This window comes from Gekko japonicus, unplaced genomic scaffold (genome assembly GCF_001447785.1).
Source record: "Gekko japonicus isolate JY-2015 unplaced genomic scaffold, Gekko_japonicus_V1.1 scaffold384, whole genome shotgun sequence".
NCBI lineage: Eukaryota > Metazoa > Chordata > Lepidosauria > Squamata > Gekkonidae > Gekko > Gekko japonicus.
The window spans coordinates 840,216-858,183 of NW_015175980.1; the positions used below are offsets into that span (position 1 = coordinate 840,216).

Genomic DNA, 17,968 nt, shown 5'->3' on the forward strand with positions numbered 1-17,968 from the left:
CGTGCCCCCCGTCCTGCCCACCGCCTCATACCCCGTGGCAGGGATGAAATAAAGGCTGGCCCAGCCAGGTGTGTTGTCATTCGGGGACTGATCCTTCCGGATTGAGGCAAGAAAGTCCCCGTTTCTGGGCCATTCCTCCTCAAGAGTTGAGGGAACAGAAGGCCATCTTTCTCCCATTTCTCCTAAGACCTGGGTTCTGCACCCAAGGATCAAATCTCAACCTGATAACACTAGTCTTTTTAAAGAGGGGGGAAAACCCTGCATTTCGTAATCAAGAAGAGGCTGCGATGGAGGTGAGGCGCGTAGAGGAAATGACCTTCTCGATCGCATGACGAATACCATCAAAACGGGCAGCGACAGTTTTCCAGTAAACCAGGGTTTCTACGGATGAACGGGTCCTTTTTATAAAATATCAGCGGCGATCCATATTGCAGCTCTAAAATATCAGTCATTTTTACCACTTCTAGTTTTCATTCCATTTGGAATCAAGTTAGAAAAGAAATCATTGTATGGGGGAAAAACCCACAAGATCAATGAAAACAACACCTAAAAATACTTTTTTCCCCTTTCCTCCTCCCTTCCCTCCCTCCCCAAACAAAAACAACAGTCTTGTAAAAAAAAGTCTTTGTTCTGATGTCTGCAAGAAAAGCAGTACTGAGTTCAAGTTTCACTCTTCCATCATGGCCCAGGCTTCCTCGGCTTTCTGATAGTACTGGTTGGCCAATCTGCCTTTCATGGCTTGCGTAGCGGCTTCTGCGGCTTCCGTGTACAGCTCACCTGGGAAGACGGGACAGAGAATCACATGAGGAGCAGGAGGAAAGGAAAACGGTCTGTTTGTCAGACACCAAAACAAAATGGCTGGGTATCCAATGGGTTCCCACCATGGCTGAAACACTGCCACCTAGTGGAGTGGCCAGCTTGCCCTGCAGTGGTTCAGCTCTGCCCCTAAGAGGAGTCAGGGGGAAACCCAACCCCCCAGCACTGTGGGAAAGGGCAAAAAGTCTGCTGGCTTAGCTCAAGAGCAGGAAGTATTGCCCTAGTTCATATTTGGCTTTGTGACACCGTTATATTATCAGTCATGCTGACTATGTGATCCCTGACCGGCTGGGCTCACGTAGCACCAAAGCAGTTGCCAAGAAGAGCAGTGGGATGGACCAATGTGAAAAAGCTGAAGGTGTGATGGGTTTTGGGGAAGCATTTCAACTCCTGTCCCCAACCCCTTTTTGGACCAAAATGCTCACTCCCAAAAATTCACTGCAGCCACATCACCATATATTTTTTAAAAAAACAACACATGGAGTCCATTGACATAAAAAATAACAAGAGGGCACCTACGCCCATGCAGGGAACTTTCCTTCATCGTTGATACTGAGGGAGCCGGGCCAGACCAAGGGAACTACTTCCAGGCAGACTTGAGCCCCTGCTTCTGTCTTTAAGGGATTAACCATAAGAAAATAGTCTAGGGCTGAATTAGTGTGCCACTTTGTTGAATTACATATCTTCGCCCATCATCCTTAGTTAACTGTTCTACCCAAAGTATAAACATAAATACACATTCACAAACATGCACACTTCTGAAAAAGCAGTATTTTAATTCTCTCATGCTGGCCAATCAACTGGAATTTTAAAATTCTCTACAACTGGAAATATTGAAGTCCTTCTGCACAAACGCACACAGGCTGGAGGGGTACCTGCTCTCTGTGGGTCCTTGTCCAGATGAACCCCCCCTGTTGCTAATATCTCTGCTTCCCTCGCCAGGAGCAGGTAGCGGGGTTCATCTTGCGTTCCATCGTATTCCCCTCCCTCATCGTAGTCCGTCATGTTCAATGCTGCGTCGTACCAGTGTAGGGCTTCCTTCCAGTCTCGGTCTCTGGGTAAATATAAAAAAGGAGAGGTGGGGAAAAACTGAGCACAATTCCGTTATTAGACAAAAAAGGCATTTGTCTGAGCTTCACAGCTCAGTGTTAACACACTAGGGACTCTCTGATGTGCAATTCGGAAAAGACTTTAAGAAGAGATTTATGTGTCCAAGACTTGCGTTAGCAGACTAAGGTAGAACTCCCATTTTATGAGTTGCACCTAAAGGGTGCCTCACCTATGGAACTCTTTACCTGTCTAATGGTCCCCATAGTGGGTTCCTGGGAACAGACTGTCATCAACAGATTTTCTGTAAGTGTAACATAAAGCAAACTAACTTCTATAAATTCAGGTGGGTAGCCCTGTTGGTCTGAACCAGCAGAATAAAGTTTGAGTCTAGTGGGTATTCTGCGTATAAGCTTTCGTGTACACGAAACCTTATACCCAGAATAAAACTCTGTCGGTCTTAAAGGTACCACTGGACTCAAACTTCCTTCTGTAACTTCTATAAATACTGTTATGCTCTCCCTACTTCCCAAAGCTGCAGTGAGTTTCAACAGCTGCAGGGTTTACTTTCCTTTGGCCCCGTTCACATGGCGAATTTGCCGTGGGAGAGCCACGGGTGGTGGGCGGATTATCCGTACGCGATCGCCCCCCAACATCTGGGAAGTGGAGCGCACCCGTGGCCAACCCGTGGCTTACCGCCGAAAACGCGCAATAAAAAAGTAGTACCTCCAAAGTACTGGCAAACGGTTTGCCACGGGATGCCTCTGGATGCCCACGGTGTGATTGCACTGGCGCGCAGCTTTCCCCTCCGGCCCCTCATTTACATGCCGGCTCCGAGGGAAGGACCCATGGAGTGCCACCGGCGCGTCTGATCGTATAATCGCGGATCAAACTGCACCGGGGCAATTTGCTACGCCTCCCCCCCCCCCGATATCCGCCCCGTGTGACCGGGGCCTTAGTCATATTTCCTCTAGCAAATGCAGACCTACTCCTGGAGGCAAAACTCCACCTGCCTCAGACTACTAGAGAGTGAGTCAGGTAGTCCTTCCAAGACTGCCCCCGGTTTCCAGCTAGCTCCAGTCAGGGAACTCTTCCATCTTTCTATCCATTCAAACCACTTGGGGTTGTTTCCCGTTGTCCCTTTCCTTCAACGACAGGGTTTCCATTCTTTCCAACAGGTATCCCACTCCGAAAGCTCACAAGAGACTCTCAGGTGTGAGGACTGCCATTTCCTGTTAATATCTCATAATGGCTTGAACATCCACCAACCATTCTGCATCTGCACCATGAATCAGTCGTCAGCCTAACAAAAGGATAGCCAGTTAGGGATCCTCATCATGCAGTACCTGTCAGGGGCAAGGTTCACGCCTGTGTCATATGCTCTCGCGACAAGGATCATGGAGGGGCGGTCTCCCGCTTCTGCAGCTCTGTGTAAATAATCAAAGCCTTTGGTTCTGTTTTCTGGGCTGTCCTAGAAAAACAAAAACAGGTGGGGACAAAGCTAAATGGGACATCAGAGAACACCATCATTCTTTCTTATTTGAGTGATTTTAATCACTCGGGAGGTTTTGTGTTAATACTGGAGAGGGCAATTTCAGCACAACAGAAGAGAGGGACTGTGATGGCCTATCAAGGGTTAATGCGTCACAGAGTCTGAGAACCTCTGAGTGAAAGGCTGTTCAAACAGAATTCTGTGGAGTCAGTTAAGATATGACAGTTGGGAACTGACAGTTGAAGAAGGGACAGTTAAGCAGTGACTGAGGAGTGGGAAGGAGGCAAAGAGGAGTGAGCATCAGAGAGGATCCCCATTCAAGCCAAAAAGGGAAATTGTTCCTAGTGAAGTAATCCCTGCCCAGTGAAAAGGAAGATACTCTAAAGAGGGGAGTGAACCCTTGATCTGTATATATAAAATGATTTTGGGAATTTGATTGTATGTTCCTGCCTTAAACGTAAAGTGTCAGTGAAATTCAGAAACTTGTGTTTGCAAGTTAAAGGTTTTAGACATCATCTGTAATGGTTTTGGGGTTTTTTTTACTATTTTTAACTTATTTAACTTATCTATGATTGTATCTTTGAATGTTGTACACTGTCCTGAGCCCCAAGTATAGGGGAGGGTGGTTTAAAAATTGAATTTATAAATAAAATAAATAAAGCAGAAACTGAAGAGAAAGCCTCTCTCCTCAAGAGTTTTGTTGGAAAGCAAAAACACTTGTTGGCAACATACCTGGATTTAGTGTGATTACAAAGTTACCTCAGTTTTTATCATCTGTTCACCTCATACATCCTACCCCTGATTCCACCTGACCTTTTCTCCTCTAAGTTAAATAAAACATTTTATTTTAAACTTCTAAAAGCCTCCTGTGAGGCATTTCAGAAGTTGAAAGGAAAGTGATTTTGTCTCTTCCCTCAAGTCCCTGGGCTGGGCCAGCATCAAAATATATAATAAAACAACAGGCTGAGACAGCCATAGACCAACAAATAAGAAGAATATAGATGTAGGGGGCTGCTCAGCAAGAAAGAAGAAATGAAAAAAGGAAATTCCTGTGTGTGAGAGAGGGAAGAGAGCAAGATCGCCATAGGGAGTAAGGCCTTTGAGGTTGCTCCCAACTCCTTCCCACTCCCAGGTCCTCTGGCACACATAGAGGATTCAGGGGAGGAGGGTCAGCTTCCAACAACCACCCCAAGTCTAAATAACCCTGGGAGTACAGCAGGGCCCCTGGGAGAGTGGGGAGGAGTAGCCGCGAATTTCAAGCATTGTGCAGGTGACTGGACTAGATGACCCTCGGAATCCCTTCCAGCTGTTTCTGTGTTTTCCCCAAGTCATCTGTGCATGCCATGGAAAATCCCGAATAGGGGTTTCTCTTGTCATCCTGGGACTGGGCAGGAGGTCAGCAAGAAGAGATTCGTGGTGGCCAATGGTAGCCCAGTGACAACAATTGTAGAGCCCTGAGGCATGTCAGGAATTGGATTTACAGCTAGAGGAATAACTTTGCCACCTGCGTCTCCTTTGTCACACCATTCCTGGTATAAGAGGCAGGGACAGAGAGACATTCCCCACATGATGGAAAACAAATGCAGATTGGCTGCCGAGGCAGGGAAACCTGATTGGCTAGCTGTACGATACAGGCCTTTGCGAACAATGTCCAACGTTCACATGTCATTGTTTTTAGGTACACAAAAAAATATATTAGGTGTACCTCTAAAATGGGGAAATGTGTAAAAAGGCTCATATTCTGATACTCTTGATTTCACAATCTCCCAAAAATGGGAACAAAATCACACACACTCACTCTTACTGTCTATTTAGTGCCATGACAGACACTATACTGTGTGATGTAGAGACCTGGGTTCAAAGCACCACATAGCTAGAAAGCTCATGAAGGTGACCTTGGTCCACTTCCTATATTTCAGCCTAACCTACCTCAGAGGATGGTTGCTAGGATAAAACAGTGGAGGGAAGGGCTATAGATAAGAACATAAGAGAAGCCATGTTGGATCAGGCCAATGGCCCGTCCAGTCCAACACTGTGTCACACAGTGGCCAAAACCCAGGTCTCATCAGGAGGTCCACCAGCGGAGCCAGGACTCCAGAAGCCCTCCCACTGTTGGCCGCCAAGCCCCAGACAGCGAGTTCCATCTACATCTTGCGGCTAGCAGCCACTCATGGACCTCTGCTCCACGTGTTGATCTAACCCCCTCTTGAAGCTGTCTATGCATAACTGTGAGCTCCTTGAAGGAAAAGCAAGATAAAAATATGAACTGATAGACAGTAAAAGAGGTTCTTTACCTCCAGATTGACCTCCGAAAGAATGTGATGCGGCAGCTGAGAATACATGAGACCTAACCCAACGATGGCTTCCAGCTCTCCACAGTCGGCTGCGTGCTCCAGGTGGAAAATGGCGGACTCGTGATCCCATTCCTGGTCTTTCTCACAGAAACGGCCCGCCTCATGGTAACGAACCATGGCCAAGTGGACCTGCAAGGAAACAGAAGGAAAATCATACCCAGAGAGGATGAAAGGGAGGCCATCCTGACAGCCAGAAAGTGGCTGAATTCCACAAAACGCTTAAAACTCTATATATTAAATGGAATTTATTTTTTAAAAATATTTATTGGCTGCCTCTCCCATAAAAACAGGATGGGAGTGGATATACAATACTGACAGGGAGAATTCTCCCCCACCTCATGGAAGAGGACTCAAAAGCATCACAGTATCCCCAAGTATCAGGTGCGATGCATTTAACAAACCTCAGTGTGCCAGTTTGATTAATACATGTTGCCTGGAGAACAGGGCATATTTTTAAATACATTCATGAAGAGTCAATTCCACAGGGAAACTAATAGTAGGTACAGATGTGCTTGAAAAACCAAGCATAGAGCACGTTCCCTACATTGTTGTCTTGTGTACATAACAGTCTCCTAATAATCAGAGGGGACATTCTGTCCCCGAAGCAGATGAGGCTCAGCAGAATGCTGATTGGCTGGGGGTCCTGTCACATCATCTTCCTATCCTTCCCGCAGAGCAGTTTCCCAACTTGAAAGACTCACTGTTGGGATTCCTTGTTCCAAAAAGAAAAAATCAGGGGGTATCGATTCTTTAAACGTATAATTGTGCAAGCTGTGCTATTAAAACAACCTAACAATCAAACCAGACATGTCATTGGAAGGAAAAATCATAAAACTGCGAATGACTTATTCTGGCTATGTCATGCGGGAGAACTCACGGGAGAAAGCAATTATGCTTGGATTGGTTGGCAGCAAAAATAAACTGGGCCGCCAAAGAACTTGGGGGCTAGAGACCATAAAAGTCAACACCAGCCTGAGCATGGAACAACTCAAGGAAACAGTACAAGATCGGAAAACGTGGAGAGAGAGCTGGCCCATAGAATGGCCAAGAGTCAAACACAATTGAATGGATAACAACAACAACAACAACCAAAAATGGAAACATGCCAGCAGAAGCCAAGCTGGCAAGTAACTCAACATGCACTGCTGCAGCAAATGTGTGTGACATTTTAAGAGTACAACTGGAAGGAATCCGCCACCTTAAGCCCATGAAGCTGCCTTATACTTAGTTGGACCATCGGTCTCTATTGTCTACTCAGACTGGCAGTGGCTCTCCAGGGTCTCAAGGCAGAGGTCTTTCATATCACCTGGTCCCTTTAGGTGAGGATTCCAGGGAGAGAACCTGGGACCTTCAGAGTGAAAAGCAGATGCTCTGCCACTGAGTAACAGCCCCATCCTGTGAGGACAAAACCATAAAAGGGCACACCCCTTTGGGGGCTGAGGAAAAAAGCAAATCACCCTAGGAAGGTGACTGCACCTTCCTGGTGAAGTAGGTCTGTGAGGCATCTGCCTTGGGCATAGAGATATACCACCAAAAGCACCAGATGGCTCCCTAGGAGGAGGAGGACTTGTTTCCCAGGACACCTCAGAGACAGGAAGCCAGCTTAACATCATTCAAACATCACACCCGCGTCTGGTCCCAAGTGAAGGAAGGTCATTGGCTCATGCTCTGTCGTGCAAGTGGAAATCACAAAGAGAAAATGCTGCCTGAGTGTGCCCCGTCTCCAAAATGGAAGAGCGTAAAAAAAAAGCGTTTATGTAGGACCTTCCTTAGTGCTGGTAGTTCCAACACAGGAAGTGAAATAGGAAGTAACTTGAAGATGAGATACCATGAGGGACAGTTTGCTTGTGCGCAGGTAGATAAGAGTACTCTTTCCCTAGGGTTGGACCCATCTGGTTTACTTAAATATTTGGCCCGCTTAGATGGGACTTGCTTTCTTTTAGCAGCGTTGGCCATCAGTTCTGCGGATCACAAGCACAGGAACAAGAGATCGTGGTGCTCAAACCTTTCCAAGGATGGACTTCCCAATTTTCTTCTCCAACTCCAGGGCGTTGAGTCTCTGCACTTCCACTGCGACACAGGAGGGTCTGTGAATGTGAACTCGAGCGGCATTGTAGAGATTCCATTTCTCCACGCTGACCTAAAACCAGGGCAAAGGCATCATGTGACTTTACCTTGAAAACCGGAAGTGTGTCATCCCGTTGACAGACACAGCCCTCCAGAAGGGAGAGATCCAAGACAGGCTATGGCTTGTACAGCAACCCCTTTTTTATGCGTTTACGCAAAGTGGTTTGCAAAGTAAAAAGCATGCTGATAACTGCACAGCTTGGATCTTCCATGGCCGTGAATTTCCATCCATCTTCGGACAAAGATGCATGGCAGTTCCCCACACTTCTGGACTGACTGATGTTCTGGGGTTGGGGAATCACAGCAGGGATCTCTGATCAACCTCCCACCCCATGTGTAATTTGGACTCAAAAGCAGCTTCAGGGGACCCCCGGAAACTTCATCCGTAAAGAAAATGGACACATAGGCCCATTGCCAGGATTTTGTGCCTTGTGGGGCAAATTGTTTTCTGGTGGGGCTGCCATTATTTGCCATAATGAAGGAGGGGTGACGTGTGCCCCTCTCCCTCCCCTCTTGCAAGATTTAAAGAGCCCTTCAGCTGATCAGCAGGGAGCACGTGGCCTGCCAATCAGCTGGAGGACCCTTTAAATCTTGCAGGAGGGAGGGAGAGAGGGCGCACCACCACCACCCTGCTTCTTCACAAAAGCATTTAAAGGATTCCTTTAAATGCTTTTGGGAAGAAGCAGGGGGCCTTTAAGAAGCTGGGGGCCTTTAAGGAAGGGGCCGGCCCTTTGAGGAAGGGGTAGAGCCCCCAGTAGCCCCACCGTAGCTCAGGAGCAGGGACACAGTAAGGGTATTTTCCAACAACTAACAGCAGTTCTGGCGAGGCGAGGAGACAATTTTGATTGGGGAAATGGCACATGGAACTGAAGGAAGTCCTGATCCCTAACAGGATCTTGCAACTGCTTTTTGGGGTCAAATTATAATTTGGGGGGGGGGTATCAGATCCCTAATTTCCCACATGCTTGGGTCTTAACGGCAGCCTTGTCTCCCACCCTGGCCTGACCGTGTTACAGTCTGGCTGCTATGGTTTGTATGGGAGACCACCCAGGAAGACCAGGGGTGCTATGCAGAGGCAGGCAATGGCAAGCCACCTCTCAGCGCCTCTTGCCTTGAAAACCCCCATGGCCCTGGGGCCGCCCTGAGTCAGTTGCAACTTGATGGTACACAATTATTATTGGCTTGTAACACAACCAAGAGCGTGATACAACAGGCTTGCCGCATCTATGCAGGTTTCCCCCAAGCCCTTCGAACTCAGTGGTCGTGCCCATGAATCACTCGCCTTCACACACCAGCCTAAACAATCCGAGCAAGTAAAGCCAGACTGCCCTCTTCCAGACTTGAATCCACCTAAGCATGGGAGAGGACGGTCCCGATGCAATGCAGTCACGTGCTTTTGTCCTTACAGACGACAGTGGTGAGTCACAAAAGCTCTCTCTATACAGATGCTGCAGCTACAAGGCAAAGGCAGACTCCACCAAGACAAGCTCCCTCACGGCTGACCTCACACTGTGATCCTAAGCAGAGTTATACCCTTCTAACTGCACTGAACTCAATGGCCTTGGAAGGGTGCGACTCTGGTTAGGACTGCACTGTTAGTCTCAAAGCATAGTTTGGCCATCCACTTTATTTAAGGTTCTTCCCCTACCCGAACCTCCCATGATGTGGGTGGACAGGAATCGTCTTATTTGCAGGCTCTCATTTTGACTCGCCAAAGCCTGATGTTTACGGCAGCGATAGGGGGGAAAAAACCTGGATCTGCGTCTCATAAAAGGGGTGTTTTGCTGTGATCCAGAAAACTGATCTGCCAAGACAAAGTTTGTTAATTGCACCAAAGTCTGCAGCTAACAAAAGTGTCTGTAGTTCAGCAAACTCACCTTCCTTCTCATTTTAGGAGATTTTGCTTTCTAAAACATATCTCTGTACTACTGAAAAGTCCGGATAGTGAATGATTGCCTGCGACTTACTGCGCAGTTACAGTTAAAAGGATTTCGAAATCCACATCTTTGTTTTAGAGCCTACGGAGAGGCTTGGAGGGACCTCTTAAGAGACGAACCTCCCCAACCACATGGACAGAGCAAAAGAAACAGGACCGAATGAACACTAAATCGAGCCGCACAACAGACCCAAAACCCTGTGCAAGGCAGGAAGTCATGCAGAATCACCAGTGTGTTCCGAGGACTGGGTTCAGTGGTCACAGAGGATTTATTTACAACCACAATTCTCTAATTGTGAGGAAAGAAGATTGAAAAGTGAAAAGAAAAGGAAGTGAATGAAAATGAAATACGATTCAGCATCTCAAAGAGGGGGGGGGGAATTAACTGCTTTCAGAAGGATGCAAGCTGGAGAAGCAAACCAGAAGGGGAGTAAGCTAACGAATGAGACCGGCCAATCATCTGCAGAGATTTCAGCTTTTATTTACCCTTGCAGAACTTCCCAAGCTGTCCTCGTCGGATTCGTGCCTTCGGTTGAGGTTGGAATGGCCCTGCGTAGCAGATTTTAAAAATGCACAGTTTAGCCCATGTTTGCATACCACCAGGGCAGCAGTTGTTTTTTTAACTGAGTGTTCAACTGTTCTTACCCCACCCCACCCCCATATTCATGCAGCCTTCCAAAAATGTACTTTGCAAAACATTAACCAAGTCGTGGGATCATGCATTCCCTTCGCAATGATAAATACTTCAAATACTTAAGCTGATTTCCCCCCAAAGGTTAGAGGTCAAAGTACATGACTTTGGAATCCCATGACAGCAACTCCTTACAAGCGCTGGCCATAAAAAGAAGATGGGGTTCGGACTGGGGTGGCAGTACTGGGGAAGGGCGATTTGTACATTTCTTTGCATACCCTACATGTTTTCCCTGCTCAAACAGAGCCCTCTGGCTCCTTTTAGCCCTGGCAGGGGGAAAAAGAGGTACAATTTTTGTGTCTGTCTTTCCCCCCCTAATGGAACTAAAAGCTAAAAGGGTTGATTAGGGAAGTGGTTTGTGTATAGGAGTTAGGCTTGCCAAGTCCCGCCGGGGGGCGGGAACCCCCTGCCCAAGAGGCCTGTTACCTGCTGGCGGCGGATCGGGCCCCGGCGGGAACCCCACCCCCAAAGCACGTGACGTGCCCGGCGTCAGCACGTCACCCGGAAGTGACGCAGTCACATCGGGCGCGTTGGGGGCGGAGCCACGGTCATCCGGGGGAAAACTCTATGGTTTTCCCTCGGATGATTGTGGTTGCGTCACTTCCGGGTGACGTGGTTGCGGCGTGCACTCCCGGAACGAAGCTGGAGTCCCCCGCTGTACATGCAGCGGGGACTTGGCAACCATAATAGGAGTGAGGCTGCATTCAGACAGCCAAAGAGCCCATGATTCACATGTTCCAAGAGTGCGCTCACATGCTCCTTCTCCCTTCTCATCTTCCTGTGCCTCGCTGATGTGGGAATAACAAGAGACTGGCCAGAAACACGCCTAGGCCTGAAACTTTGGTCAGGCTGTTTTGAAAAGTTTGGTCATAAAGGAATGATGTGTAAGTAGACAGAAAGGAGTTGCAACACAGTACAGCAAAATGCAGAGTTCCTAAGAAATCATAAAGGAAGGTTGCACAAAGGTTGCTTGCTGTGACTCTACGTTCTAGATTTATCTTGTCGAAACAAAGACGTGCCTTTTTGCTAACCTCTGCAAAACCACAATGCCTAAAAGTCACATGGCATAACCAGAAAGGAGGAACCATTTGTTGTTTTCATCAGGGTATCAAAGTGTTAAGTAATGGCTTTCGGCAGCCTTGGGCTTTACTCTTGGGGTGATCCCTCTCAGCTCCTAACAGCTGTTAGCCTCAATAAAGATCCTCTTTCTCCCGATTCGGAGTCCAAAATTGTTCTACCGTGGTTTTTCCACCACACTGAGATTCAAGACTTTGCAAGTTGGCATGCCATCCAAATGGGTCACTTTAACAAATGGTATTTGTCTGCAGAGTAGGAAGGGCATGGACCCACCTTAGTTGGGTGGGAAAATAGTTGCAAATAAATTTGCATCTGCCCCACCTACAGAACAAGGAGGTGTAACTTACTCAAGGGGCTCACCAGGTCAGTATTGTCTACTCAGACTGGCAGCGGCTCTCCAGAGTCTTTGGACAAGGTCTTTCACCACACCTACAACCTGATCTATATCACTGGAGAGATCAGAGACTGAACCCGGAATCCTTCTGCATGCCAAGCAGAGGCTCCACCACTGAGCCACGGCCCCTTCACCAGCAGGACTTGAAATAAAATGAGTTACCTTGTCTCGGTGATCCATGTCTTCCAGATCACTCCTCTTTTCACTGGGGTATCCACTATCACCTCCATTTTCAGAGTCCTATAGTGGAAAAAAAGCAGAGGAAATAAGGACACAACGACACTATTTTCTTTGCTCTCTCAATAAGCAAAGAAGAACCCCTGTTTTATGGACAACTGTGTCCCTTCCGGACAAGTCAGATTACATCTCGATAGCCCCGTTTTTCTCATCCTACACAGCCCTGGGCTCGGGCCACAATGATATGTTGAAAGAATGTATTCGTCCGCAGGAACTATCTAATTCACTATCTAATTCATCCACAAGAACTAACTCACTCACAAGCCCAGCAGGACAAACAGTAGAAAACAGATCAAGAACTGGGCTCCCCAACCTTTTTGAACCTGAAGGCACCTTTGGAATTCTGAGATAGCATGGCTGACACAGCCACAAAATGGCTGCCAGAGGAGGTGGAGCCAGCCACAAAATGGCTGCCACAGCTTACCTTCAGTCCCACAGAGAAGATCGGTGTGGTGTGGTGTGGTGGCAGCTGCTGCCAGAGCAATGATTTTAAAGATCTGAACAGCCAATCGAATCCCCAATGGCCAATCAGAAGCCTTGCCAAGCAGAAGTCCTAATGGGCCCCGCCCACTTTCTAAAAACCATTGGCAAGCACTAGGAAAGGCCTTGACAGGTGCCATGGCATCACCCCCGGGCACCCCAGCAGGGACCCCTGATCAAGAGGGTTACTGACAAAAGACGCCTGGAATAATTTTAGAAAAGTTAGAACGCAGGATAGAGAGAAGCAGGAGATCCACACCTCTGATTGCGAGAGGGAAGGAAGGAAGCAGTTGGACAACTCCCCGTTGTGCACAGACCTAACTCAGGTGCCAAAGTCCCGTTTCCAACTGTCGGTGACGGGATCCAGCAGGGGGAAGGCAGGAAGCAGCCGGCTGCCCCTCCCTCACCCATGTCCCAATAGGAATCCCTTCCTGGAGGAATAATTCTGGATTTAACGTGAATAGACACTTGTGTTAGAGCGAGATTTCGGGAAACCGCTTTTGGGGGCTGATTTTGGCTGGAAGGCAGCCTTCTTCAGGGGAAGGATTCCTCCACCAAAGAGAAGTGCCTCAACTGACAGAACGGATCTGAGTGACGGGGACCCAAGCCACGATTTGTTTTTATATTTGAGACATGCTGCCGTGCTGCATCAAGACTTGGTAGTCTTGGGCCCCCGGTCACACGGGAGGATTTGATCCGCAAGAGGGATGGATCGGGGGCACATCAAGCGGGCGCGATCACACCGCAACATCCCCGGTCCGTCTCTTCCGGCCGAAGATACGGAGTTAAAATAAACCTGCAAAGCACCTACCGGAAAATCCGCAGCACGGGCGGCCGTGTGATCGCCGACGTGCCCGTCTCCCGCGGCATGTGAGGCCCCCTGCCGAACTGCGCAGGCACACACATGCGCAGCTGACTCGCCTCGCTCTCCTGTCCGTGGCTTCCCCCTCGCATCTGATCACGCTTGGGAGCATAGGTGCGGTGGCTCGGGGGATCTGTCTGATCCCGCCGCCGCGCTTCTCTTTTGCTGTGGCTCTAAAAAGCCACACTTCCGCCCCGGTTTTTCCCGCGGTGTGACTGGGGCCTTGGAAGACAACTCGGAAGCAAAGAGACAGCAGTAGCCATGGCCACGGTTGGGTCTGTGAGACCAGCCCGTGGGGAGGACAGAAGGGGGAATTCTTCACTGCTCCCTTAACTCCCTCTTTTGTTCTAACACTGGAACCCTCCAGTCCACTCCTCTGTCTCCACCTCTGTCCAGCCCAGTCTTCAAAGAAGCACTTACCCTTTGGTTGTCAAGGCCCTCGTGATCCTTGTGAACCAAATTGTCAACTTCATTAAAAACAGGCCAGTCTAGGAGGGGGGAAAAAATTATAAGTTTTTAAAACATTATTATTAGTTCTCGTATGGCCAAGAAGAGATGGAATCTTAGCAGTCCCCAAAGCAGTTCCATCAAACAGTCTTAAGCCCGGCTTCACACTGCATTTCTAAAAACAAGTAATTCTGACATGTCTTTAAATTCTCTTTCCAAAAAAATCTTTATTGGATTTTTAAAGAATTAGCCCGGTATAACCCGCTTTTATTTATTTATTTATTATATTACATTTATGACTCACCCCAATCCCTACTATTGTAGGGCCTCTGGGCGATTTACAACATAGTAACAACAGTAGAACTATAAGATAAATAAATACAGCAGTATTAATATTAATACATTGATTTAAAAGTCAGGTGGTGAAATCTACCGTTTTCTCCCGTTTCCAGCCTGTGATCGCCTCGTGGGTGTGTGTGTGTGTGGGGAAGTAAAACAGTCTCCCCAGTAGGGACCCAAAGCAACTTACAATAGCCCTCCCCCCCTTCTTCATTTTACCTTCACAACAATCCTGTGAGGTAGGTTAGGCTGAGAGTGGGGGCAGGGTCACCCAGTGAGCTTCCATGGCAAACCAGGGACTGGAACCCACGTCTCCCAGATCCTCCTCCGACACTAACCACGACGCCACACTCATTGTGGCCTCCGAAATTTCACTGGGTTTGGATTCACAAACTAGCTGAATCGGACCAACTTGATCTAAGCAGACTTGGCTATTTATGTGACGCCCAAAAATTAACCACTAGATGGGAATCCACAAGCACCTTAGAAACCAACAGGATTTTCAGGGTATGAGCTTTGGAAAGTCAAAGCTGCCTTCGTCGGATCTGACAAAGGGAGCCTTGACTCTCGAAAACTCACAACCCCAAAATCTCCTGGGGCTCGAAGGTGCGCCCGGACTTGAATCGCGCTGTTCTACTGCAGACCAAAACGGCTCCCCTCTGGAACAGAAATTAATGGGACGGACCAGCAGAACACGTATCGGCTAATTCTTTTCTAAACCCTGCTAAGCCCTCCTGCCCTCCTCCTTCACTTTGCACCTGTCCATTCCACTTAAAGCCGTTTCCTGTGCCCACCTGGCTTGCAGGGGCTGCATGAAACAGTTGTGCAGGTGTGGTTGCCAACAGGGCTTTTTTTGTAGAAAAAGCCCAGCAGGAACTCATTAGTATAATAGACCACACCCAATAGCAGAAATCCATTAGCATATTAGGCCACACCCCTGACAGCACATCTCATTACCGTATTAGGCCACACCCCATGTCTTCCCTTGGCTTGCCTGGGCACCCCGCGGCTGCAAGGCGCCCAGGCAAGCCAGCCCTTGGACAGACCGAGGAAGTCCCGGGGAGGCATTCCAGGCCCCCCCTGGCCCACCCACCTCGGAGTTGCTGGGGGGGGGTCACTCTCCATGCCTTCCCTCTTTAGCCACGCACACAGAGGTTTTGGCAGTAGTGGGTGTGGCCAACTCTGAAGCCAGCCGGAACTCCGTTCCTGTGCGTTCCGACTCAAAAACAGCCCTGGTTGCCAACCTCCAGGTGGGGTCTGGAGATCTAGAATCACAACCAATCTCCAGACTACAGAGACCAGCTCTTCTGGAGAAAACTGCTGATTTGGAGAGTGGACTCTATGGTGTTATACTCTGCTGAGGTCCCTCCCCAAACCCTACCTCCAAATCTCCCATGAATTCCCCAACCCGGATTTGGCAGTCCTCTGCACATGTTGACTCCCTGGCCTCTTGCCTAAGGACACAAACCTGCCTTTGGAGCTATTCGGGAGGGAGCACAAATTCTTAATCCCTGATTGCTCACTACTGCCTGGCTACAGGAGGGAGCGCACACATAGATGCACACACAAGAAAGCAACTGCAATAGGCAAACATGGGCCTCCGTTACACCGTCCCAAAGATCCCTGCGCCTAAGTCAACATTCTGCAGCAATGCTAAACTGATCTTGTGGATTTCCTGAAAACCTTAAAGGAGACCAGTACTTTGTGAAACTCTGTTATCAACGTGTGCAAGAACTTAAGCCAAGGGGGTCCCCAAGCTTACTGAGCCTCGAATTTTGAGAAAGGGTGGTAGGAGCCACCAGAAAATGGCTGCTATGAGTGGCATAACCAAAATCAAGAAGGTTGATCAAGAAGGGCATGGCCAGTTACAAAATACTGGGATACTGCAAGCCAAACATCCTCCTACGATGGAGGTAGCCATTTCCAAATGGGTGTTCCCTGCAGGCGATCACTCTGGGACTCTTCTGAAACTTCAGTGCAGCAGAGGTCCCCCAGGGCTGCCTCTTTGCTTTAGGGAAGAAGCAAGGGGGTGCCAGGAAACACCTCGGCAGTCGCCATGACGCCCATGGATACCACATTGGGAATCATCGCAATAGCCTACAAAGCACCCTCTATCAGACATCACTGATCAATTCCAAAACTGCTTCTCTGATAAGGACTGGCAAGATGCCATTTCAAAGCCCCAAGGCATCCAGCCACCAACAAAGGAATAAAGCTGCTTCTGAAACCCAAAGTTGTTATTATTGTGTACCCAAGCGCACAAACACCTCACGTGAGCTTTACCACCATCCAGCTAGTTAACATGAGAACCATTATGGCCTTCCTGCCCACACTACATTAGAGCAGATCAACCAATGGCACTGAGGGGCAGAGGCAGGAAGAGAGGTCAGAGAAGGAAAGAAGGAAGGAAGGAAGGAAGGAAGGAAGGAAGGAAGGAAGGAAGGAAGGAAGGAAAGAGAGAAAGAGAGAAAGAGAGAAAGAGAGAAAGAGAGAAAGAGAGAAAGAGAGAAAGAGAGAAAGAGAGAAAGAGAGAAAGAGAGAAAGGGAGGGAGAGAGAAAGAGAGAAAGAGAGAAAGAGAGAAAGAGAGAAAGAGAGAAAGAAAGAAATTAGATTTATACCCCGCACTTCACTCAGAGTCTCAGAGCAGCTTACAATCTCCTTCCCTTCCTCTCCCCACAACAGACACCCTGTGAGGTAGGTGGGCTGAGAGAACAGCTCTGAGAGAACGGTGACTGATCCAAGGTCACCCAGCTGGCTGCATGTGGAGGAGTGGGGAATCAAACCCAGTTCTTCAGATTACAGTCCACCGCTCTTAACCACTAAACCAAACACAGGAGCGATGCTGAGAACAGAGAGGTCCCACATCCATATATGGGAGAACAAAAATACAGATTGTTTTACTGACTGGGATACAAGGTGGAAGAGAAGAGTTCTTACGAAGCATGTCGATCTTCTGGCTATGGGGCGTTGCCGGAGAAGGAGAGGAAGGTAATGAGTCGAAGGCCACGTCGCTCATACTTTCGTCTCCAGAGTTTTCAGACAAACGGAAAAGCAGAGGAGGGCGGCTACCGGAGATGGTCCTCACTCGGGTGCTGCCACATTTCTCTTCTGTGCCCCGCACAACCGTCCGTGCCGATTCCTTCGGAAAGAAAAACAGTGGGGGAGGGACCTCAGTTTTAATGCCTGTGTGACTTTTCTAGATCGATTTTTTGGCATATAATTTAATTGCATTTATGTTTTTATTTTTAATTGCATTTATGTTTTTTTATTTTTAATTGTATTTATGGTTTTTATCATGTGGTCGGTTTTTAAAATTTTGCACTCTGTCTGGAGTCTCTGAGAAAGGCAGACTATAAGTGAAGTAAACAAACAAACAGATAGGCGGGGCTTGCTCTGGCTTCAACAGTCTCCCATTTCTTTAAAGTGGATCTGCGACAATCATCCTTTGCATCCAGATCATGATCGATTCCAGCCCGTGATCTTCACTCCTCCAGCTCCATCACCCTCTCTCAGCCAATGAAAAGCCTTCTCTTCCCTCACATGACTCCCTCCTCTCTCCCTTATTGCCTCTTATACCCAGACAGCCTCTAAGGCCCTATGCCAGATCCCCCAATGCCTTGGCATGCACTGCAGTTGGCACTCTGAACCACAATGCCATCCAAACTCCA

The 17,968-nt window shown here is 48.2% G+C and overlaps 1 protein-coding gene across 5 annotated transcripts in view; it reads right to left on the reverse strand.

Annotated features, from left to right (window-relative positions):
- Positions 1–6: 6 nt before the first annotated feature.
- EEF2K (eukaryotic elongation factor 2 kinase) overlaps positions 7–17,968 on the reverse strand; it is a 48,867-nt gene continuing 30,905 nt past the window's right edge. For 4 of the 5 annotated variants that reach the window (XM_015426196.1, XM_015426193.1, XM_015426195.1 and 1 more), the window contains 10 exons: positions 17,238–17,439; positions 13,934–14,001; positions 12,097–12,174; positions 10,259–10,321; positions 10,002–10,061; positions 7,715–7,849; positions 5,650–5,838; positions 3,210–3,334; positions 1,692–1,870; positions 7–777 (listed from right to left, as the gene is read on the reverse strand). In XM_015426196.1, coding sequence (XP_015281682.1) covers positions 668–777; positions 1,692–1,870; positions 3,210–3,334; positions 5,650–5,838; positions 7,715–7,849; positions 10,002–10,061; positions 10,259–10,321; positions 12,097–12,174; positions 13,934–14,001; positions 17,238–17,439 — 1,209 coding nt within the window. In that variant the 3' untranslated portion in view covers positions 7–667. The remainder of the gene's footprint in view (positions 778–1,691; positions 1,871–3,209; positions 3,335–5,649; positions 5,839–7,714; positions 7,850–10,001; positions 10,062–10,258; positions 10,322–12,096; positions 12,175–13,933; positions 14,002–17,237; positions 17,440–17,968) is intronic. The other variant, XM_015426197.1, reaches the window with a different exon arrangement.